Source organism: Hakea prostrata, chromosome 1, assembly GCF_041222555.1.
Source record: "Hakea prostrata isolate BN-2017 chromosome 1, UWA_Hpros_2, whole genome shotgun sequence".
Classification (NCBI taxonomy): domain Eukaryota; kingdom Viridiplantae; phylum Streptophyta; class Magnoliopsida; order Proteales; family Proteaceae; genus Hakea; species Hakea prostrata.
In genome coordinates, this window is record NC_142600.1 from 2,256,238 (window position 1) to 2,281,320 (window position 25,083).

Here is a 25,083-nt window from a genome sequence, read left to right on the forward strand (position 1 = left end):
CATTTAATCTGATTTCTGTAAATGGGGTAGCATTGTCTTTTGAATTCTTAATTTTAATGAATGGCGAATTAGACATTACATATTCAAACTTAACGGCTACTTAACACCGTTATAAGGAAGGGGGCAACAGTAGTTTCGTAAAGAATAGGCTTTTATTAGTAATAAAATCAAAGTAAGGGGGGGCAATAGTAATTATCTCTAAAATTAATTTTTTTTTTTTCACGTGTAAATTTTCTTAGTAGAGTATAACTAATGTTAGGTCATTTAGTATAATAAGTTGTGTTTAACTGTTTAAGTTTGAAGACAATTAATACTGTTTTCTATAGTTAAATTTTTTTTCAAATTTCAAACTTGAAATGTTCAAAATACCTCTCAAGTTGTTTAATAATTAAAATAGCCCCCTCTACCTATTCTACTTTCATTTTTATACCAATGATCCAAATACATAATAAAATTGTGGTTTTGATCCTTTAAATCCCATTTTCTTCTTCGTGGTTTCTCTTAATTCATGGAGGGCAGCACAAACTTTTATTTTCTTTTTTCTTTTTTTCCCTTTTTAATTTAATATTGTGGATGTGTTAAACACGAGTGTTGCTTAAATCAATAGTTGGTTTTATTATTTTCACTGTATCAAGCTTTTAGAATTTCATTGGCAAACCCCAAGATAAGTATCACAGGCTTCTACCGCAACACAACTAATGCGGCTTTAGGTTTTATTGCCCAGTGTGATGGTAAATCCATGCTCTCTTGTTGATCAAAATGGGTTTGGAACTCTTGTTGTTGAAGAAAACTCAAATGATGTTTATGCTCTTGCCCACTGCTTTGGTTGATTGCGCCCTTTGCTTCTTGGAAATTTGATCCGTTCTCCCTAAATGTAATTCTTTGATAGGAGAAAGGGTTTTTTTTTTCCTTTTTTTTGAGAAGGTGTTTTGATCATTACAATATTTTTGCATTCTTCAATCAAACCTTGGGTTCGGGGGACTTTGGATTTAAAGTTTAAAGTGTCTTTGTTTTTTGTTCCATATTAAATTGTTGAGAGTTTTGAACCCAATTGTTTTATTATTATTTTTTTTCTTCTGTTTTTAATTATTCTTATTTTCCCTAAATCATATATATTCAAGAGGAGCTAGTCCTAGGTTGTTGAAAACATGTTCGCCAGGGAAAAGAATCCAAAGATTGAGTACGTGTTGATCAATGTGATATTAAACAATGGATCGGATGTGTTGCCTATGAATCAAAACCAAGTTTGGATTAGTTTTTTAAAATCATCGGCATAAGAATGGAAATAAGATAGATAGAAGATGTTATTATGGTCATTAAACAAAATGAAGGGTATTTTGGTCCATCAAGTTTGAAATTTGAAAAACGCTTAACGGTGGAAGACAGGGTTAGTTGCTTTGAGACCCAGATCGAATCTATTGCACTTAAGGGATCCAATACTAATTTATATTTTACTAAAACGACTCACGTAAAAAAACTCTAGTAAAATTAAATAGTAATGATTTATATGTATTTTATCATCAAAATTATAATATATTTTTTTTAATTTCATAAATATAAACTTTTAAAATTTTTGAGAAATTATGCAATTTGTACTTTGATAATTTGTATTTTGATTATTTTATAGGTGTTTTTACTTTTTTCTCAACTAGAAGAAGATTTACTAGAGATAAATATGACATTTTGTTGTACTAAAAAAAAAAGGGTCAACGTATAGCCGTTCTAGTGGTGAAACTAATACCTTTTAGTGAAGAGGTCATGGGTTTGACTCTTGTTGAGGCATATTAATATTTATATTCTTCTGCTTAATAAAGTCTATTTGTACAAAAAAAATATTTATATTTGTAAAATGTATGTAATTTGCTTCAGAAATCGTGTTATGTAAATCAACGGGGGTTGGTCAAAGTGGTAAGCAGCTTGGTTCGTTTAAGCAAGGTTTCGGTATAGAATCCTTGTGGATGTAAAAAATTCCCGCTGGAAGACTCACCCACCACAGCCAGTGTGCGACGCGAGTCGAACCACCGGTTTATAAACCAGGGTTGGCAAAAAAAAAAAAATCGTGTTATGTAGTAAACTTATGGTACATATATAGGTTAGTTATCCACTTATTTGCATTATTCAGCACTCTGGTAGGGTTATGTTCTTTATTGTTACAAACATTAGAGTTTATTTCAATTTATATAAAATTAGCAAATTATGAAAACATAGAAGATCCATTTATTGGATTGTGTATTCAAATTTCAATTTAGAAGAAAATAATTATATAGTTGGATGAGGGAGTTATTGAATATGTCATTCTAAATCGATTGCGGTCTATTTAAAAAAAAAAATTGTTTTAAGTGTGAACCCTGCATTTATAATAATGCCAAAAACCATCTTCAATTTTAGGATGAAAAATTTCAAAAGAATTTCCATCGCCTCTAGTAAATATTTTGTGTGTGTGTGTGATTGAGTAAATACTTTTTTGTAAGTAGGGAGCGATAGAAATTCTTCATGTCTATTTTAACGCGCTTTGGCGCGGACACTCTCACTACTTCACTGACTCATGTTCATTCTCACTCTCAATCATCAACCTCTACTTTTAAGTATTTGGGAATTCCACTCTACCTTGCTTTTGGATTAAATCAGCAATTTAGGGTTCTTGCAGAAGGGAAAGTGAGCTAAATTCTCTGATTTCTCACCCTGAATTGATGTGACGAGCTCATGCGGTTACTTTTGATCGTCGGGTTGTTTGAGAACAGCTAGTGGGGAAGTTGGGATTCAGATCTGGAGAAATGGAGGTCTCAGACACCGATCATGACTATTTCGGAAATACTAAGTTGCCTCGTGGAGTACGATTCTATCCCTTCGATGGTGAACTGGTACTCGACTTTTTGAAGAAGAAAGTCTATCGTCGTATCATAGAAGAAAACTTCATCGGCGAACTTGACGTTTACGCGTTTGATCCCGAAGAATTGCCTAGTATTTCTCTCCCTTTCCTCTTGTTATTCTTTTTCTCCGGGAAATCGGTGTTTCTTTTATTTATTTCAGCATCCACATGAGTCTATGCACTTGATTGTACGTGAATTTGATTATCTGTTCTTGATCGGGCACAAAGATCAAATTGCTTAGACTGTTGGTTTGAAAATGTTGAACTGCATCCAAATTTTGTAACATCAACTCTACTATTTGTTCTGTTTGAGGATTTCTTTATGTATGTCCTCTGCTTCTCTGTGTTGGTGCTGAGATACTCTTGGAACCATCTACAGCATCGTTAATCATTTGCTTTTTCCAAATTGTTGCAGGTCAATCAGTGTGGAAGTCAAGGGATAGGCAGTGGTTCTTCTTCAGCCATATAATTAGGAGGAACCCAAATGGAGGTAGAGCGACAAGAACAGCAAATAATGGGTACTGGAAGGTAACCGGCAATGACCGTTATGTCACTGCTAATAATCGCACTGTTGGGGTGATAAAGACGCTAGTTTTCTACAGAGGTCGTGCTCCAGGGGAACGCACGGACTGGGTGATGCATGAGTACACCTTGTCCAAAGAGGAGATTCAGAGATGCCGAGCGACACCGGTGTGTGTGCATATCTCAGATAGGGTTCCTCAAGTTAATTTACTTATTTACTCCTTAGTTCTGAGAACTCCATGTTAATTTTTGAACTTCCCTTTTTGGCTTTGTCTCAGGATCCGTATGTGCTTTATAAGCTTTACCAGAAGAGTGGCCGTGGTCCCAAAAATGGTGAGCAGTATGGAGCACCATTATTTATAGATGAGGAATGGTTTGATGAGGTTGAACCCGTTGAAGCAATGCAGCCGGCAAATGCAATCCCTTCTGATGATAGCATCACGGTTTCAGACCAAAACCAGCTGGTCGAGAATGATATAGAAGAGATCCCTGGGCAAATTGCTGACCACCCCATAGCTGATCAACCTGGAACTAGTGTTGCCACTCAAGTTTTAAACCAGGTAGTTCAAGTGAAAAGTCTTCCAATGCCAAGCATGGCGTGTGCCTATTACAGTTGTATACTTGGATCTTCTCTTTCCGTTTCCGGTACTTTTTGTTTTAAAGAAACAAAAGGTAAGTTTGTCACTTGACCTAGTTCCATTAGGCTGCACCGGCTAAAATTTTCAAGGTTTGAAATTTCAAGCCATTTATTACTAGATTTTCTTCCGTTATTAAGATGAATGCGGTTCAACTATACTGAATTACTGCTTTGTACACTTGTAGAAGGTACTAAATTTAACCCTTAGAAATTGGAAACGTATGGCTGAAAAGGACATTATTGCTTGAATGTATGCATGTGCTAAAATTTGTGTTTGTCTTCTATTCTTCAAATGGTAATGTGGCTTTTATTGTAGATTAAAAAGTGATTGATTTGCATTTGTTTGTAGATGCAGGTTGGACTAAATACTGTGTTGGACCAATCACATGAAGACAGTTTTTGTATTGAACAAGGAGCAGTATCACACACTGGTGGGCAACATTATGTTGCACAGGCTAGCTCTGAGATCACAATGTTAGCTGCCTCTAATATGTACTCATGTGATGCTCCCAAGGTCACAACCACTACCAATACTTCTGAACAGGATTCTTCTGCAATGGTTGAGGATTTCCTTGAAATAAATGATCTGTTGGGTCTTGGACCTAGCTTTATGGAAATGGACAAAGCTAGTGAGCCTTTGCATCCCCAGGAAGTGAATGGATTGGATGGACCTAGCTTGAATGTATGCATGTGCTAAAATTTGTGTTTGTCTTCTATTCTTCAAATGGTAATGTGGCTTTTATTGTAGATTAAAAAAGTGATTAAATTTGTTTTTAGATGCAGGTTGGACAAAATACTGTGTTGGACCAATCACTTGAAGACAGTTTTTGTATTGAACAAGGAGCAGTATCACACACTGGTGGGCAACATTATGTTGCACAGGCTAGCTCTGAGATCACAACGTTAGCTGCCCCTAATATGTACTCATGTGATGCTCCCAAGGTCACAACCACCACCAATATTTCTGAACAGGATTCTTCTGCAATGGTTGAGGATTTCCTTGAAATTAATGATCTGTTGAGTCTTGGACCTAGCTTTATGGAAATGGACAAAGCTAGTGAGCCTTTGCATCTCCAGGAATTGAATGGATTGGATGGACCTGATCTTTACATTCATGCTGCAAGGTTTCTTATTGACTTGGGTCATGGCACACTTGAGGATGACACAAGTCATTTGAATTATGATACAAGTAGCATTAGCAGTGAGCTTTGGACACCCGAGCAGAGTTCGAGCTTACTTGCAGCATCTGGATATGATCGGTTGGCTGCTGGCCCACCGAATTCAGGTACATTTAGATGTCTTCAATACCAATGCTTTTGTGGCCATCTATTTTGCTAATACTGGGTACCCTGATGCAGCCATCATATGTGGGTTTTGTATATGCAGGTGGTACTGAGGGAGAGCCTCAAGGTTCTTCTTTGGATCAGTTTTAACAAAGAGAAAGAGGAATGCCTACTGCAAATCTGACCTTAATCTCGTGGTTAGATTAGCAATTATGAGCATTCCTGATTCAAAACCGGACTAATTCAGTCCGGTTGAAATCAGATACACAAATCATATTAGGACTATTCCAGTCCAATATAAATCAATACAGGACTACTCCAGTTCTATCCATATCAAATCAGGACTACTTCAGTTCTATCCATATCAATACAGGACTACTCCAGTTCTATCCATATCAATACAGGACTACTCCAGTTCTATCATATCAATACAGGACTACTCCAGTTCTATCATATCAATACAGGACTACTCCAGTTCTATCCATATCAAATCAGGACTAATGCAGTCCGATTGAAGTTGAAATAGGACTAATCCAGTCCTATTGAGATCAAAACAGAAGTTGAAATAGGACTAATCCAGTCCTATTGAGATCAAAACAGAAGTTGAAATAGGACTAATCCAGTCCTATTGAGATCAAAACAGAAGTTGAAATAGGACTAATCCAGTCCTATTGAGATCAAAACAGAAGTTGAAATAGGACCATTCCATTCCTATTGAAATCAATACAGGACTAATGTGGTCCGTTTGAAATCAAGAGAGGATAGGGTTTATGGTCCTAATCCATGAGGTTGAAACATTTATGTTAAGACCTTGTGACTTAGATTGAACCACATGTAATTGGTTTAGTTGAACCGACCCAGAACAACTTAAAACCAGTCTTGTGTTTAGAGTTAATCCAAAGTTAGCCTTAAGTGGTGGCCTATTACATGGAGAGTTCCATGGACTAAAAGGCGCCCAAAAGATATCTTACCAATCCTGCGATTTATTTAGACTAAAGACAAGTTTACTTAGTCAAAATAATTGCATCAACAGTCATGGCAATGGTGGGAACACAGAAGTAAGTGAAATCCACCCTCATATACCTGAGGGACATCCAATGTTTTGGGCATCTTCATCATCTTCTTTCCCGATTGCTTATGATGGTCAGTCAGATATTTGGGTTACATCTCATACCCAAGCCCCAGACAACCATTAACCATGTCAGTTCAGTTCACCAAGCAGAAGTATCTTGATTACTAAGATGGACTTTTGAGTGTGTTTTGAACATAGAATGACATGTCGTCTTTGTGATAGACAGAGATTCGAAGGTAAAATGTCGTCAGCGGCAACTATCTTCTTTATCTTCCTAGGCTTACTGAAACTCCTATGTACTAGTTAATCAGACTGGGAGGAACGACCTTGTAGTGATGTTTTCTAGTTTCTCTTGGGCTATGTACTTTTCTTACTTGTACACCTGTATGAAAACTTGTAATACCCTTAATGATTGTGCTACATGCTTGTACGTGTAATTGTAATACATACACTTCTTCTATGTGTATGTACTTGTACGTTTGTATCTGTATGTATTAATAGTTTGGCATTTTACCAACGGTTTTCTTCATCATTATGCATATTTTTCGTAGTATTGATAAATTTTTTTTTTTTTTTTTTGGTACTAAATCATGTGTAATGCAATGATGCAATTCCCTTATAAGTTTGTCTAAATTATAGATTGGTAAGGGCTCTCAAGAATCAAAATGATTTCAAATTAATGATCGAGTGGCAGTTCTGTGAACTTATAGTGTACTTTATAGATTGCCAAGGGCTCTCAAGAATGATAATTGTCTCAAATTAATTATCGAGTGGCAATTCTGTAAGCTTGTAGTATAAATTTGGACTTCTTATGGTTATAGACCATACCCAACTTTTCTCAACTTTTTTGAAATTAAATTGAAGTGGGAGTAAGATTACAGCCGTAATCGGATTAGATTTGGTTTGGATACACCACCATTCGGATCTAAATTTGATAAACCAAATAGCTACCCAGCTTCCATCCAAGATTCGACGGTTCGACGGAAATTTGCAGAAGGTAACCAAATTCTGGAACTTTATCAAACATTTGATAATTATCCGAGCCAATAAACTATCTAGTTAGTGATTGCTTAATGTTCATTTTCTGATTTTCGATTGCCGATTACCGGTTTAACCTATTAACTAAGGTTAGCATACTAATTACTAGTTTAGGGTGAGTTCAACCTATTATTGTCTGGTAGTGAGATGCCATTTAAAATTTATACATATTATATTTAGTCTAACATGACATTATTTGATCCAATAAGCAATTAGCCAAATCTGAGTCCAATTGTTGTTCGAATGGATATAGATAATTTTTAGTAAGAAAAAATCAAAATTTGGACACACTTTAACAAATAAAAATATGAGTGCAAACTAGGAAGGATGTCAACTATCTATTTACATGTTTAAGTGAGATACGATAAAATTTACGAACAAATTTTTGTCACCCTCCTATATTTAGATTCTATTTAGTATAACTCCTCTACTCAAACTTTCATATATGATTTCCCTAAAAATCCACATTGTCACATCTTCTCATTTAATATAACTCCTATACTCAAACTTTCATATATGATTTGGGTAAAAATCCAAATTGTCACTTCTCCTTTTCCCTTATATACCCCAATTACCCCTTTTTTTTTTTCTTCTTTTGAGTTAAGTCTATGTACTTTATTTGATTAAAACTTTTTACTCGAACCATTGAACTTCCCCATATTTCTCAACCACTGATATCAACCTTCGAGGAAAAAGAAGAAGAATAAATTTTTATGTGCAACCCCTCTTGGAGGATTCTTTTTTTTGTTGGGTGGCTGGTTTTTGGCAAAGGGGTGGTGATGGGTGACTTTGACATGATGATGGAAGAAGATGACTAAAGGGGGGGACTCCCTTGACCCACCGGTGTTGTTTTTTGATGATAGGGTATGGGGGTATAATTGTAAGTTTTAATAGTATGAGTAAGGATCCACTAGTAATTTCATTTATCTTTATTTTGTTTGAAGGTATTATGGTCATTTCTCTTATGGGGTTAACAGTTTTTTTTTTCTTCTGAACAATAAGTTTGAATCAAATAAAGTGAACCAACTCTACTCCAAAGAGAAAAACCAATGGGGTTGAAAAAAACTAGAAGAGAATGGGATATGAGACTTTGGATTTTTGGGGCTAATCAGATGTGAAAGTTTGAGTAAGGGAGTTTTGATAAATAGAGTTTAAAAAGGGAGGGATAGAAATTTGCTCTTAATTTATTGACATGAGAGGTTTTATGGGAATGATAGAATTTGTGCATTTGGCTCCTTAAGTGTTGGATATTTTGCACTTTAGGTGTTTTACTAAATAATATTAATACATAACCACATTATATTTACATTCTCTATATTTACAAATAATTATAATTATGTTTACACTCCCAGGAATTTATTTATTACAAATGTCCCTCTATGCTTAACATTGATGGTTTTGCATATTTACTATATAATGAAATGACTTTATCGTTGATCAGAAAAATAAAATGACATATTTACCTTTGTAAATCTCAATATAACTTTTAAAAAAAAAAAAGTTTTAAGGTGAGTTAATTTTTTTGGGTGACTTTTTAGGAAATTGCAAAAAAAGGAGTTTGTTTCGATAAAAGTCACTATTATAATAAATTTAACAAAATAATGTAAAAATTACATTTCTATTTTTTAAGGGTGGTAACATTTGGAATTTTGAAAATATGATGCATGCAAAAATATAATACAAAATATAAAGGATGCAAATGTAGGGGGATGTAAATATAATTATTTGTAAATGCAGGGGTTGTAATGTAATTATAATACAAAATATAAAGGATGCAAATGTACGGGAAGTAAGTATAATTATTTGTAAATGCAGGGGTTGTAATGTAATTTACGATTAATAAATTATGTTACCAGAAAAAAAGAAGAAGGAAGTTTTGGCGGGAGGTACTTGTGAGGTCAAGAAGGTTAAAAAAGGAAAGGGGAAATCTTGCTTGAGAAGAAACTTTGAGGGGATGGCAATTGGCAAGTGTCTTCCACGTATTGGTGGGCAAAGACAACCTCTCAAGCCCACTGTCGTCAAGAAAGAGAAAAACTGTGAGGCGTTCAGATGGAATTTTTCAAGTGGGTCCACCACCTCTAGTGGATTCCATCCGGATCTCTTACATGCGTTCTCGAATTCTTATAGGCTATAGCTCCCTCGTCCTTAAGAGCGAGGAAACTTCCTTCGTGTTGCAGACCAACCCAATTTTTCTTCCCTTTCCCACAGCGCCTCTTTGACCAGCCAGTGCTCTCTCGCTCTCTCGCTCTCAGCGCTCTATTTAAGGGTTTCGATTTTATCTTCTTGTTCGATTGGATCAGGGAAATATTGCTATCTCGCAGAAGGATTGTCTAGGTTTTTATTTTTACAGAATTATGTGAGGAGTTTCTTCGGTTCTAATTTTTATTGGAGAGATGTGGGAAGCTTCCTTGAGGTTCTGAGTTCGATTTGGAGTGTTAATTCTGTTTGGTATTCGGTTTTCTTTTGGGAGAAATTAGTTGGGAAGTAGGGTTTCTGATCTAGAGAAATGAATGTGTCAAATAACTCTCATGACGATTTTGGAGATATTAAATGGCCTCCTGGATTCCGATTTCATCCAAACGATGATGAATTAGTACTCTATTACCTGAAGCGGAAAATTTGTCGCCGACGGATAAGAAACAACGTCATTGGAGAACTTGATGTTTACAAGTGGGATCCTGAAGAGTTGCCTGGTATTTCTCTTTCCCCTCCCTTTAGTTTCTATAGAAATCTCAGCTTACTTTCAGTCTTGATCGTATACGGGAATAACTTCGCTTATGCTATTCGTTTGACCTTGACCTGAAGTGGATCAGATTGATCACAGTTTATTCTCTCTATTCTTTCTGTTCTTCGATGATTATTGTTATGTTATGTATTATATTTATTTCTGTCCTTTTACGCGCTGGTTCTAAGCTTCTCTTGGATTCAATTTGTTTCATGTTTGATCATCTGTTTTCCCTAATTATGGTAGGCCAATCGATATTGAAGACAGGGGATAGGCTGTGGTTTTTCTTCAGCCATAGAGATAGAAGGTATCCAAGTGGGGGTAGAGTGAATAGAGCGACAAGGCATGGGTACTGGAAGGCAACTGGCAAGGACCGCAATGTCACTGCGAATAATCGCACGGTTGGGGTGAAGAAGACGCTGGTTTTCTACAGAGGTCGAGCTCCTACTGGCGAACGCACAGATTGGGTGATGCATGAGTACATTTTGGCCGAAGAGGAGCTTAGGAGATGCCCGACTCCACAGGTTTGTAGCAATAGTATAGCCAAAATTGGGTTCCCCCTACCCCAACTTACTTTGGTCTTGTTTCGATTAGTTTCACCTCATCATGTTCTTAAACTTTCCTTTTTGGCATCTGTTTTCAGGACCCGTATGTGCTTTATAAGGTTTACAAGAAGAGTGGCCCTGGTCCCAAAAATGGTGAGCAGTATGGAGCAACATTCAGGGAAGAGGAATGGGCTGATGACGATGACCCTGTTGATGTGCAGCCAATAACTGCTATCCCTTCTGCTAATATATGCATAGATCCAAACCAAGGCCAGCTCCCAGTGAGTGACACGGTAGATATTTTTGGTCAAATTGTGGACGATCTCATAGTGAATCAGCAGCAACTCATTGAGTTTGCTCACGATTTATACAAGGTAGTTGAAGTCTCAAGTCCTCCAATGTTAAATGTGGTTTTTTACTTGTTACATTGTGTGTTTTGGGTCTTCTCTTTCTGTAACCTTGTTATAGAGCAGAAAGTTTTAGAAAACTGTGCTACTTCAACACAACCTAAACCCCATCAGGTAGTCTTGGGCCATTAAAATTAACCACATACTCCTTTGGTGCCTTTCTTTTACACTCACTTATTACGAGTTTTCTTTTGTACTAGGATATTTGTCACCCATTAGTTCTACTGAGTTCGAATACTGCCTTTTACTGGGTGCAAAAGGGACTTAATTTGGCCTCTGGAATCAAGTGTGGTTGAAAATGGCATCCTTGCTTGATCAATGCATTTTCTAAAAGTTTCATAAGCCTCGTTTTTCAAGTGGCAAATTTATTTCTATTGTAGATCATTAAAGTGACTAATTTGTTTGTTGATGCAGGTTGGAGGTGAAGAAGAAACCCCGAGTACGATGGTGGATACATCACTTGGAGGAGCCATTTCTATTGAACCAAGAATAGTTTTGCATCCCGGTGGTCAGCATTCTTTTGCACAGGCTAGCTTTGAGGTCACACCGTCAGCTACCTCGAATATGTATTCAGGTGATGTATCTGAGGTCACGTCTGCCCCCACTATTTCTGAACAGGATCCATATGCAGCAGTGGTGGGGGGGAATTTCCTAGAAATTAATGATCTCTTGGATCCAGAGCCTAGTGTACCTGAAACGGGGAATACTAGTGAGAACTTGCAACTTCAGGAAATGATTAGATGGGATGAAGCTGATGATTACTTCGATGTTGTCATGTTTCTGAACGACTTGGGAAATGACACACTCCGGGGTGACATGGCAAGCCAGTTTAATTATCAGTTGTCATCCCACACAGATGATGCAAACAATGTAAGCAGTGAGCTTTGGACTCATGAGCAGAGATCCAGCATATTTGCATCGTCTGAATCAGATCAGGTGGTTGTTGCAACACCAACTTCAGGTACATCTGTCAACAGGTTTTCAATATCAATGCTTTACTAGCTGTCACTTTTGCTAACCTTGGGGATCTTGGTGTACCCATCATGTGTAGGTTTTGTATATGCTGGTAGTTCTGCAAATAGTCTTGTTGAAGCAAGACAGAATCAAGGTAACCAGGGGGAACAAGTTCAAGATTCTTGGATCAGTTCTAAACTATGGGGCATTTTGGAATCCATACCTACTACTCCTGCTTCTGCCTCAGAGAATGCTTTGATAAATCGGGCACTTGATCGAATGTCAAGCTTTAGTAGGGTGCGAATCAATACCAGTAGCATGGATGCTGCTGCTAAAGGAGAGGGTGGTACATCAATTGTAAGCAGGACAGATGGTAGTGTTTTTTCCGGCTTTCTATCGTTCCTTGGGAAGATTAGAGCCGCTGTGTTATTGGTGTTGATGTTTAGTGTAGCTGTGAGTGTCTTCCCGACTTTGTTCGGGAGGTTCATCCCATCATAAATACGTAAAGAAGAGGGGGAAGCTTCTTGTCTCCTTCCGGTCTTTTCTTTAGTGGGGACAAGAAAACCCTAGTGTACAAGGTCTGAAAATAAAGTATTTGAACATAAGAGTCAAATTCAAACAAAATGATTTCGTTGCTTTAAGCAACTAACTTGCTCCTTCAAGTTTGACCAGAAAATGGAATTGCTTGCTTCTCAGGAAACCCAAGTCTGTACATCTCTGAGGTAGATTTTGCTTTCCCCCAATGAAAAGAAAAGGAATAGAAATGTTCACAGTAGGATTTTTATTTTTTTATTTTTATAATATTTATGCAAGTTCTCTAAGATTTTTTTTGATCTGCTTGTATCTAAAATTGTGAATAGTAAAAGGAAATTCCAGGTGATAAGCATAGCATTTGATGTACTATTTCCTTATTCTGTTCCTTGTCTCTTTCTTCTCTGTCACTGTTATATGTAAATAGAATGCAGTTTGTTTCATATCAATGAGAATGTTGTGTGTGTACCGTGTAGTGTCCAAAAAAGGGTGTTATGCTTTTAACTGTACCGATACAAATAATCTACCAATGTTAAGCGACCTGTTGTGGACCTCAGGAGTTGAGCCACTGATGGTGCAGAATATCAATAACAAGGAATTTGACAAAGCGGCTGAGAATAGGTTCTGGGTGAACTTGAGCCGCGTCTAAGTGTGGTGGACTGAGCACATCAGCACAGCCTGCAAGTGACTCCTTGGTACTCAGAAGAAGCAACTACAAAGAAATGTTCCAATCGGAGATGGCCTTAGAAAGGAGCCAGTGAGGAGAGGATTAATGGATTCTGTATTTTTTTGGTATGTATTTTTGTTTCTCTACGTGTTTTAGTAATTGTTATGTTTTTTTATTTTTTATACCATGATTCGGTAATAGTACCACACCACGAGATTCGTATTGGCATCGTGAGGGAGATATATATCTTTTCTTGATTCCCCTTTCTTTCCTATTTACTCGACTGAGAATCTCTTGTCACATTAGCATCAGCAAAAAAATAAAAAATAAAAAAATTCAGAGGCATGAAGCATGACATTTTTAATACATGAAAGTTATGGGCGTGAATGCTTTCAGTTGGATTTCTAAGTTTGTCTGATGCAATACACGTCTAGGTTGGATTGTCCAATTTGACCTTTCATGGTAAATTATATATGTGAACTTTGGGTTGCACGATAGCATCAACTGAACATTTATTAGTGTCTTCCATGGGATGATAAAGACAATATTTCATTCTCTGTGCCTCCCTGAGTAAAAATTTCTCCTATTATAATGTATACATGTATATTGTAAACAAGATTTGTTCAAAATTTTGTATTTTCTATGAATATCATTCTTTATTTTGGTTATATCTTGGGATTCAAGGAAATGAATAATTATTAAAAATCTGAATATACTTACATCTTCACCAACTGAAAGACGACTTAAGAGTGTCAAACTCTTCGAATAAATTGACGGAAAAAAAGAGAAGACGTAACCAGAGGCTAACCCTTAGAGTGGCATTGAATTAGGGTTTTAGAAGATCTATATATACAGCCAAACAATTGAAACCTTAATACTAATATGTAATAGGGACCTACATTGTCTTGGGATCAACTCTTCCTACCTTATATTTCCTGCTCACTATCTCGAATCTGAAACATTAGTTTCTAGATTTGGTTCCAAGTAAGGTGTTTATTGAGTAAATATGACCCTGATGCTGGATACCAATTAGATTGAGATAACATGTTTTTATGAAGTTAAATATTCCCATTTTGTATGTATTGACTATTATGGTATTACCATCTTGTACTCATGTCTTTTAAAAGATCTTTAACTAATTTATTCTTACAATTTTACTTCTCAACGTTTATTTTCTTATTTTTTAGAAGGATAAATATCATTTACCTTCCCTCCTAGTTGATCAAATGACACTTAAACTCCCTCGTAATTGAATAATATCATTTACCTCCCTTTTGTTTAAAAATATATTATGAAATGAAAAGTATGGTTGATAGGTGAATAATTATAAATATTTTTGTAATATATATATATATATATATATATATATATATATATTAATTGGATTGCAAGAAGTCGATGGATTTTACGAGAAAATTGGTGGGGAAGAACATGTTTTTCCCTTTTTTTTTTTTTTTTTTTTTAAATTTTAGATGAAATGACATTCTTACCCTTGTTTTTTCAAGTCATAAAACCACATGCTTACTTCAAAATGATGAGAACGAATTTTGGGCAAAAAATCATAATATTTTGTTTATTATAGATGGTGAGAATGAGATATTTTTCTTCTTTTTTTTTTTTTTTAAATAAAAATAGGTGTGAGAATAAATACCACGTACACATAAAAATATAAAATTATGAAAATGAAAATGAACACGAGAATTAATACCAAAAATGGCCATCATGGGTGGCAATATTGCATTGAAAAAATTCCAAAAATCTCAAGTATAAAGATTCTTGATATCTCATAAATATATTGTTGATATTTTTAAGGCTTGTTTGGTTACGTGAGTTTGGAGATTTCATATCTATGGAGTCATGGTTCATAAAATTAATTATTTGGTTAACCTGAATCTGTGGTTCAGAGAGTTCCATCAATGTGTTTTTTGTGAATACACAAATATTTAGTGTTATTATAGTAGGGGTGAAATATCTGGATTTCACCTCATATCCATAAATCTACAGATTCATGTTTTAGTGTAAAAAAATGAATCCCTATATTTCATGAATTCAGAGATTCACACTATCAAACGGGTATAAATTTTCCATCTATGAATCCAGAGATTTGAAATCTCTAGAATCATGTAACCAAACAAGGCCTTAATTAATTACATTAAATGATACTTGTTTTTAGGGGGGAAAAATGATAGTTTAAGTAACGAATTTGGACAAACACCCATTGAAGTAGAGGTCTACGGGAAAACATCATCTATTGTGCACATCTTTGTGTGGTGCATAGCAGTGCACTTATATACCCAATAGATGAAAAAGATTAAAAGTTCAATTTGAAATTAAATAAAATTTCACAATAGTTTTCTATTTGAATTTAATCTTAGCTTTCTATTTGGTACAAAATAGGGAATTTCCACCCCCCCCTAGAGGTCTATGCTCTTAGCAAAGTTTTTTCTTTTTGAGGAACAAGTGATTTATTTATTTATTGGGGATGGAGGTGTTACATAATATACTAGAATCGAATGCAAGACCTCTTCACTAAGAGGTGGTGGTCTTACCAATCGAACAACCCTATGATGTTGTCCCATCACACTTTTCAACCATACATTAAGGATGGGGCCTGAATCTTATGTGTTATAAAATGAATCAGATGAGACTCCCAATGGGCACCACGTGGATCCCTCCTACTATATGTTGGAGAGGTGTAAATGAAACACAAACCTATGGGTTGAGGATCTTTAGACTCTGGCTTTGATTGTAAATATAACATTAATATCATCCTATAAAATCAAAACATTTAGGATCCGTTTGATAATCCACCGAAAAACAATTTTTGATGTTTCTTGCTTCAAAAAGCAGAATGATTCGTCGAAATTGCAGTTTTGTTTCTCATGATTATTATAACATAAATTGAAATTTATGAAAACTTCTGCTTCGAGAAATACTTTTAACGCAACAACTATTTGTATTATTGCTTTTGTTTTCGAAAACAAAATTGGGTGCAGGTTGGGTTTAAGTAAGACAATTTTAGTAAGGGTATTTATGGAATTTGACACTTTAAAAATAACAATGAAAAATTTCATAAATTTAATTACAGTTTTCAAATTTTTCCAAAAGCAAATTTTATCAAATGCTTAAAAAATGCTCCTGCTTCCAAAAACCCACAAAATAAAAATAAAATAATCCATACCATGGTAAATGCAGATTGAGATAGGCCACGTCAAGCACTCAACCCTAATTCGACTATGGCCTATATATCTTCAAGTTCACGGGCTATTATATTTTGCAAGAAAAGCTCTGATTTTATTTAAATATTAAAACATAATAGAGAAAGAAGAGAACAACCTCTAAACTTCAAATTCTAAGAGCACGCAGGCTGTGAGCTCTCTACTTTAAAGGAAAATTGTTTGTCCCATGCATAATTGAAGTCAACTGATTTGTAACCATACAAGGGCTGCGTAAGATTCAATTGATCCCCCTCCACAGTCACAACTGAAGCGTCAGGTTTCTCCACTGTAGAAAATCCTTGGCTGCTCAGTGTCACATCCAATTGCGTGCAAACGCAAGTGTTGTTTATTGTCACCTTGTACTCAGTTTTCCCTTGAACCTCCTTCCCAGTTTTATTTGGTGGTGGAATTTTAACACTTTCAGAGGTACATAACTCGCAAAAACCTGTAGTTTGACACAAAGAAACAAAATCAATCAAAAAAATAAAAATATAAGGGCGAACTTGATATCTCAGACTTTGGCACAAGAAGAGTCTCTGAAGGTGCATTAACCCAACAATTTTGCTGGACCTCAAGGCTGCAACTGAGGTTCACTGACCATTGCACCAAAATCTATCCCTACATACATCCTGTAACGATAACTCACTTACATATCTAAGAATCATAAACTTGATCGAAACAATGAAAGCTAACCCTTTCCAAACAGACTGAAGATGAGAATTGCACAAAAGAAAGACACCATTGAAATTGCTGCCATTGCTGCTCTGCTAGATATATATATTCTTTCTAATCTTCTTCTATTTCATGACTGAAATTCTATACAAGTTTCAGTTATTTATACTGTTTCTTGTACAAAGTTTACATGCAAAGATTCTTTACTTGAGAATTAAATGCTAATTAAGATGTCCTAATCACAAAACAAGGATCTAAGTCTCTGATCAATCAAATTAACCATCAATGCATTCAAACCTTTATTTGAACCTCTTAAATTATTTTATTTTTTCCAATAATTATAATATTTCTCTTGACATGAAAAGAAAAAATCTGCAAAATCTTTGTTCAAGATCTTTTGCTAATTCTATTTATATAATTTGAATAGATTTCCTTCTTAATCTGTTCTATTATTTATTGCCAGCTGATATGTTTGTCCACTATAATCTATAAAAAGAATCTTTCTTTATTGAGAAAAAAAAAATATTATAAAAAAATAAATTCTTGGTGTTATTTCTGATCTCTTCATTATATAGATTTGTCATATGTAAGAGGGCGTTAAATAACAAATATTTATATTAGCGACATGGATAATATTATTAAATGTATCTTTTTCAAAATTTTACCTTGTATTAAATGTATATTTTCTTTAAACCTTCTTTGAGGGTTTGATGTTCTATGAATTAATTCACTTATTCTACTAAAACAGAATGTATTCACTCTTATTCTACTCTAATTTCTTGTGTCAGTGCCAACTCTGGCTCAGCATTTGATTGATGAATGGACTCTTATTGACATCTTGGTTCTTGTTTTCATGCGGTAGATTACTTATGACATGGTATCCACGGAAGTATGTTGACAAGGTTCATATGACAAATATGAAGATGAGAGAAGATCTTGCTACATGTTATTTGGGCAGAACCTACTGGTTTTATACTTGTAAAACTATTTATTCATTTGGTAATGGCCTGAGCTACTCCAATGTTACTCATCACCTTGCCTTGGCACCAAACACAGTCTCAATTCCCTTTGGGGATGATAACTTTTGTTGGTCATAGGAATGCAAATCCATCGAGCCCCCTTGAAAGAAGTTGCCAAAACTTGGCTTTTGACATCCATTTATGAGTAAGGAATGTGGGAAAAATGGGAGGAAGTGACACAGTTTTCTTATTCACCGTTCCCCCATTGGTGCACAACGCTCCTAAGAAGCATTTGTGGGGTTTCAAAAGGTTTTCTTAACAGCTCAAAGTGAACAACCAGTCTAGTTGAAAGTGGACGTCTGCAAAGATTTTAGTCCATGCATGACATTGCTATTCATAAACTTCAAACAAGCAATCAACAAATTAAACTACCCAGCTAGATAACTCACCCAGATTGTAATGCCCAAAGATCACGTACGTCAGCTATGGCACCACCTCCTACTTTGCCGGGATAGCCAACCCAAAGGATGCTTGACGTCCATCCCTCCTCCAAACATTATCACAAGAACCACGGGTCCCTTGGCTGCCTTTGCAAGCTCTGTTACCAGAAGAGGATGTTGTCTAGGAAGAAGGACGTCCACTCTATCGAGACCCTCTGCCTTAATGGATTGATCCTCATTGACCACCAAAATTGTAGCATCGGCTCGGCTAGCTATGGCCTTACCATCATCTAGGTGGTGAAGAGAGGTACATGTCACATTTTTGCAGCTTGGTTGATAAAGGGTAGTAGGAACTGCGCCGCCAAGCCTTGAAGGGGACTTATATACTTACAAGAAATCCCTGCAAATATCACATTCTATTAGTAGAAAATTGTCTAATTAAATATCAAGAGAGAGATGCTAAGGCTTTGATTGATATGATCAGTAAGATATCTCAAACCTTCATAGTTGTCAATCATGGTCTTCGTGGCATTTGCATCAATAATTGCTAGAGACTTGATATTTGAAGCTATTAATGGCAGTGACCCTGGGCTATTCTTCAGCAGAACAATCCCCTATTATGCAGCTTCATGGCCAGCTGCAGGTTCTCTAGAGTACAGATGTCTTTTGGACCAAGATTACCATATAATTGCTTACTCGGGTCACCATTGAAGAAGCCAAGTCGCATCAAAGTTGCTATATTGCTAGTGATTGCATTATCAATGTTGAATTTATTTAAGTATCCCGTTGTTATGGCAGCTTGAGTATGTTCGCTCAGGAAGCTTCCACAATCCAAATCTAACCTTGTAAGTAGAAAAGGTGCATGTAAGGATCAGTAGCTCATCAGGATTAGACAATAAATTATAAGATTTGAACAACGATAAATAATCAAACAAAATTCCTCTAAGAAACAGAAGAAGAACGATAGAACAACAGTGCAACGTCGGTAACAAAATAGATCTGCGAATATGTTAGGATTAGAGCTATCAATCACACACAATCAAATAGAAAACAAGGAAGGAGACACGGATTTTACACTTGTTCATCTCAATGTGAGGCTATATCCAGCATTAGGTGTTTCACTATATTCTTTTAAAAAACAACTACATACAATGTTCTGTTACAAGGGAACATATATAGGCACTTAGAAATCCTAAGCCATATCTATTCATGGGCCCAGGACCAAACTGTAAAGTAATTCTGAGGCCCACAAACACATGGACCCTGTACAGGCTATGGGGGCTGCCGAGGCGGCCTCCCTCCCTGTGTCCGTCGGCAACACAATGAGAAGCATGTGCCATACTCAACAGAACAAAACCAAATCTAAAAAGTGTTCTAAGTTTCAAACAAAGAAACGAAGGAAATCGTATAGAGCAGAACACAAGATCAAAACCACAACATTCTGAGTAAACCAAGAACTCACAAAAGACTATATAGGAGGAGGAAACTCGATAGAAATGAATTGTACAGTACAAAACATATAACTAGTATTTAGTCCTATGGAAAGACATGTGCTATACACGTCGCACGTCGTACAAAGCAGAACACAAGATCAGAACCATAACACTTTGAATTAAACCAAGAACTCACATAGGAGGAGGAAACTTGATAGAAATGAATTGTATAGTACAAAACAGATAACTAGTAATTAGTGCTATGGAAAGACATGTGCTATACACGTCGCACGTATAGGATTGGAATAATAAATCATTGTACAATGATATGTTGTACAAGAACTATGGTATGCAATAATATCTATTCCCATTTCGGCCCAGACCCATTTATACCGATTTCGTCTCCTTTCGGCCCAGACCCATTGCTATGCCTTTGTACCAGTAATTTTCCCTTTTTTATAATTTTCATACCTAGAAAAAGACCATTTTGTCCTATACCCATTTGTGCTCTTTTGTACCCCATTTCATACCATTTTTGTTTGTACTGGTAATTTTCTCACTCTCATAATTTTCATACCCAGTAAAGACCATTTCAGCTCAGACCCATTTGTACCCACTTATCGGCCAAAATAGTCTTGGTTGTTGCTTCCTTTGGGTTTTGGTGTAGTGTTGATCATGGTATACCACATCTACTAAATCACAATCTGAAGCTATGTACCTACAGGCAATTGAAACACAATAATTTAAACTTATAATCAGAGCTAATGGCCCCACATTAAAGAGGAAATATTACGAAAGGAGAAGAGTCAGCCATACCCATTTAACCTCCATTTGCCCCTACTAACCCCATTGAGGAGATTTGGTTATGTGCATGTCGGTACTCCAATTATCTTGTTAACGGAGCACATCACACTTGCCACATCCCCATCGATGACACAACTTTTAAACGGTGGTTGAAATGTGTCATCCAAGTCCTGCTTGGTTACCTGGTACGGGAAAAAAAAAATCATGATTTGCACTAATTTCCAACTAGATTATAGGTATAATAGAAACCTGATTTTTTTTTCTTCTTTCTATTCTTACACCTATTGCAATGAAACATACAAAACACAACATCAAGAATTAAAAATGGAATAGTTTTCTTGTTTACCACACCGACGAATTGGAAGCGATCAAATCCTTTCCAAAATTTCCAAATTGTAAGCCCTATAGTGCTTGTAGCAGGCAAAATCTTGAGCTTATTAGAATCAATTTCATGTGTTTGCTGTAAAACTTTCACATAAACAGATCCGTACTGGCTCAATAGCATTTGATCTTCTCATGGAGTCTCTTGGCCTCTTCCCCCCTTGGATCCCTAAAAATATTTACGTTTGGGCTCCAAAATGTCAACCCTGCTAAACGCACGTCATGCATGGCTCTAGCTTCTATAGAGACCACCTACACAATAAATGAAAAGTACTCAACCTTAATTTCTAGAACCAAAAAACTAGGTTGAATGTCAACGTCATGACGTTTCCATCAAATTAACAGAAAATCTAACAAAAATATTAGTTCAAGCTGGTAAAAATAATACCTTTCCAATGGTATCGAAGAGGAAGGTGTTGAAGGGAGCTGCTGTAAAAATGACCGTAGGAAAGCTAGTGGTCCCAAGAACCACAGTATAGAAGCGAGTATCAGGACCAACATTGGAAACTCTGTGTAAAGCTTCAGACCACCACAGGTACTTCGGGATACCAAGTCGATTCACTCCCTGTTCTCTACTCACCATCAACCGTATCTTCTCCTGCAGCGTGAGTCTCTTCACCAAGTCTGCTGTCCTCTCAAGAATTCCCAATGAAGAATTATAAAAGGCAAATGAACCCAATTCAGGGTTTTTGCTAAGATCGCATGCAAAAACAGGAGCAGATTGGCACCTAGAACAACTTAGAAAAAGAATAAAATGAGCTTCAAAACATAACCAGATATTATTGCCATGGCTACTGGATTGAGAGATTCGAATAGAGCTTGAGGGCAGAAGATGTGAATATGGTACATAATATGCCTCTTTTTAATGTCAAAACCCTACAAAAACCCCTTCCATACTTGACCGTGTCATCTACAGGGAAATTAAAAAGAAAAAGGGAAAAGACACAGGTCTGTTAACTAAAAATATATTATCAATTTATCTTCAACTGAAATTGTAAACCTAAGTGAAATGCCAAAATCACCCTCAAGACAAAATTGATCGTGATGCTCACAGCCTAAAAACGTAGAGCCTACGTCTCATGATCACTTTATGTTGATGTAGGCATGTGATTTATAGTTAGGTAGGATTTGACCCAAACAAAAAAAAAGTTAGGGAGGATGAACAATGCATCAAATGTCATCCATTAATGTTTTTTTCTGTATATAGATTCATTTCTTTTCATCCATTTGTCATTTTTTATTAAAAGAGTTGCTCTCTTAAGTAAGTCATTAACAACAAAACTCCTTGACACAGTCTTTCAGATCCACTAAAAGAGACATCAGAACATAAATGAAGAGCCTAGGAGTTAGTGGAGTTGCTAGGGGTGCCAGTTGTAATCATCAAATGTTAGTCCAAAATGAAATATATGAATTGAATTAAGTAAAAATAACTCTTGAGATATATCATGATATGTACGCTTTCTTTGGCATCTATAAGTTTCAGTTTCATAGCTGGTAAAAGACCATTTCAGCACACACCCATTTGTACTCTTTTGTACCCATTTCGTCTCCATTTGTACTCTGTTGTACCCCATTTCATACCATTTTGTTTGTACTGGTAATTTTCCCCCTCTCATAATTTTCATGCCCAGTAAAGACCATTTTAGCCCAGACCCATTTGTACCCACTTACCGGCCAAAATAGTCTTGGCTGCTCCTCCGGGGTTTTGGTGTAGTGTTGATCATGGTAGATCACATCTACTGAATCATAGTTTGGACAACAACTGCTTCTCATAAAATTGGTTGCAAAGGCAGACAAGGGATTTGTAATTCTTGTTACAATGTCTGGAGGAGCGATGGATGTCTCCTTCACAAAATATGATGACAAGATTACAAGCGTACTTTGGGTCGGTTATCCTGGTGAAGTAGGAGGTGCTGCCATGGCCGATGTGATCTTCGGGTATTACAATCCAAGTAAGTCATCAGTGGGTAGTTTTCTTGATTGCATGTTTCTATAGTGAGGGTATGGAAGTTTATGAATCGTAACACATGGGCTATAATTTCTCATGTCAGTGCCAACTTTGGCTCTGGATTTGATTGATGAATGGACTCTTGTTAACATCTTGTTTCTTGTTTTCAAGTGTAAGATTACCTATGACATGGTACTAACAGGAGTATGTTGGCTATGTCCCTATAACAAATATGAACATGAAAGCAGATCTTGCCACAGGTTATACATGGTACTAAGGCTTCAACCCTCGCTTTTTGACCTCTTTCTTCTTGTTGTCAATTTCAGTCTAACAGCTTCTTTAGGCAGGAAGCCTTTGTTTCACTTTGCTGTGTGGGCTTCGCCCTTTGTACTCTTTGTATTCTTCCTTGATTCCCCAACAAACAGAAAATAAAAAAATAAAAAAAAATCCCCAACCAACCTTTTTTCTTTCTTTCTTGGTAATGAATTTATTCATCAGAAAAAACATTATTTTTGTATCTCGTTGTTTTGATCTTAACTACAACCAATACATTTACAGGATCACATGGAATCAGGCAGCAGCTGAATAAAAGCCTGATCAAGGAGATATACACATGCCAATACGAGCTGGGAATCTGAATTCAGACTGTTGACTGCCGAAAGATATGCACTGTTGATCTGAATGAACTTAGCTAGATTGCTTTTGCGTTAATATATAAATTTGAGTCACAACTCAGAAGTAGGTCGCAATTCACAACTGACCTCTCTAGTGGACAACCTCATAAAGGGACGATGAACTAATGGACAACCTCATAAACTTAATAATCCAATCGTTTCTCACAAGAATCGAATCCCATCGCACAACAAAGGGAAGGACAAGTCGATCACCATGAAAAAACAAAACAAAGGAGGAGAATTGTCAACAGAAAACGATTGAAAAATTAATTCAGATCTGGACTAAAACATGGAAAATAAAACTACAGTAATAACGTGAGCCAGGAAATTAACGACAAGAGTCACAAAGAAACAAAGAAAAAGATAACAAAAGAAGGGGATCAGGGGGAGAAAGGCTCCACAAAAACAAAGAGCATCAGATCAGTTGTATACTTGAAAAACAACTAAAAATCTTCCTCCAGCTTACATGGAGAATCAGAGTTGCAATTGTGGTCAGAAGCCTTACATGGAGTGAGTGTCTTACTTCTCTAGTGTAGTTTCTAGGACCACTAGCTTTCCTATGGTTCTTCTGACTGCAGCATCCTTCAACAGCTCTATGTTTGAGAGCAGCATTGGAAAGGTATTGTCTCTACCTGCGTGAAGTGATTCTTTTTGTTAGATTTTCTGTTAATTTGATGAAAATGGTTCATGAATTTGATGTAGAACTTATTTTTGTAAATGGCCTGGGTTACATTCAGAGTGTGCGTTGAGTGATTTAGAGAAGGGTTTAAACTCAAGTGATGGGTTCGATTCAAATTTTATCTTTTTTTAACTTTTTAGTAAAAGAGTAATGTGAAATTGTCTAATTACTTTTTAAATATTGAATTAGGAGAAAAAAATTTATTTAAAAAACTAAAAAATACTAACTAAAGTTATATGCATAAAAGACTTGACTTTAGAATAACTTGGGTTAGTTCATACAAGAAAATTAGTTGAGCAAAAAAAATTATCACAAAATTTAAGATTTGGTAATTATTTTTAAATAACAGTATTTATTTGAGTTTAAAAAATTAATTAGATAAATACTTTTTAAAATCTCTCAAGAAATTTCTCCACTATAGGATAACTCAAAAAGATTACCCAAAAAAAAATTAAAAAAAAGCTGGATTTTATCCTAAGTTATCCTTGTTGCTAAGGTCAAAACTAGAACTTAATTCATAAGTATTTGAACATCAATGCTATTTGAATCACTTTTGATGTTCAGTATTAGTTTTAATTTATTTTCTATACAACTACAATTGATATGGTTTCAATCAAAAGATAGC

The 25,083-nt window shown here is 35.9% G+C and overlaps 2 protein-coding genes and 1 pseudogene across 5 annotated transcripts; 2 read left to right on the forward strand and 1 right to left on the reverse strand.

Annotated features, from left to right (window-relative positions):
* Nucleotides 1–2,495: 2,495 nt before the first annotated feature.
* Nucleotides 2,496–7,549, forward strand: LOC149026587 (NAC domain-containing protein 16-like). 4 transcript variants are annotated; one of them, XM_089154497.1, is made up of 6 exons: nt 2,501–2,961; nt 3,285–3,559; nt 3,670–3,951; nt 4,378–4,710; nt 4,806–5,313; nt 5,415–7,549. In XM_089154497.1, the coding sequence occupies exons 1-6, from the start codon at nt 2,775–2,777 to the stop codon at nt 5,459–5,461; spliced, it is 1,632 nt and encodes a 543-aa protein (XP_089010623.1). In that variant the 5' UTR covers nt 2,501–2,774; the 3' UTR covers nt 5,462–7,549. The 4 variants fall into 4 exon arrangements, with proteins under 4 accessions (XP_089010632.1, XP_089010616.1, XP_089010629.1 ...); XM_089154506.1 differs by lacking the exon at nt 5,415–7,549 and having other exon boundaries at nt 2,496–2,961; nt 4,384–4,710; nt 4,806–5,408; XM_089154490.1 differs by lacking the exon at nt 5,415–7,549 and having other exon boundaries at nt 2,498–2,961; nt 4,806–5,408.
* Nucleotides 7,550–9,563: 2,014 nt separating this feature from the next.
* LOC149026588 (NAC domain-containing protein 17-like) lies at nt 9,564–13,574 on the forward strand. Its single transcript, XM_089154507.1, has 5 exons — nt 9,564–10,114; nt 10,393–10,670; nt 10,790–11,065; nt 11,513–12,059; nt 12,150–13,574. Exons 1-5 carry the CDS (start codon nt 9,928–9,930, stop codon nt 12,548–12,550), a joined length of 1,689 nt encoding a protein of 562 aa, XP_089010633.1. The 5' UTR covers nt 9,564–9,927; the 3' UTR covers nt 12,551–13,574.
* Nucleotides 13,575–16,602: 3,028 nt separating this feature from the next.
* LOC149026589 (beta-xylosidase/alpha-L-arabinofuranosidase 1-like) lies at nt 16,603–22,731 on the reverse strand (annotated as a pseudogene).
* Between the last annotated feature and the right edge of the window lie 2,352 nt (nt 22,732–25,083).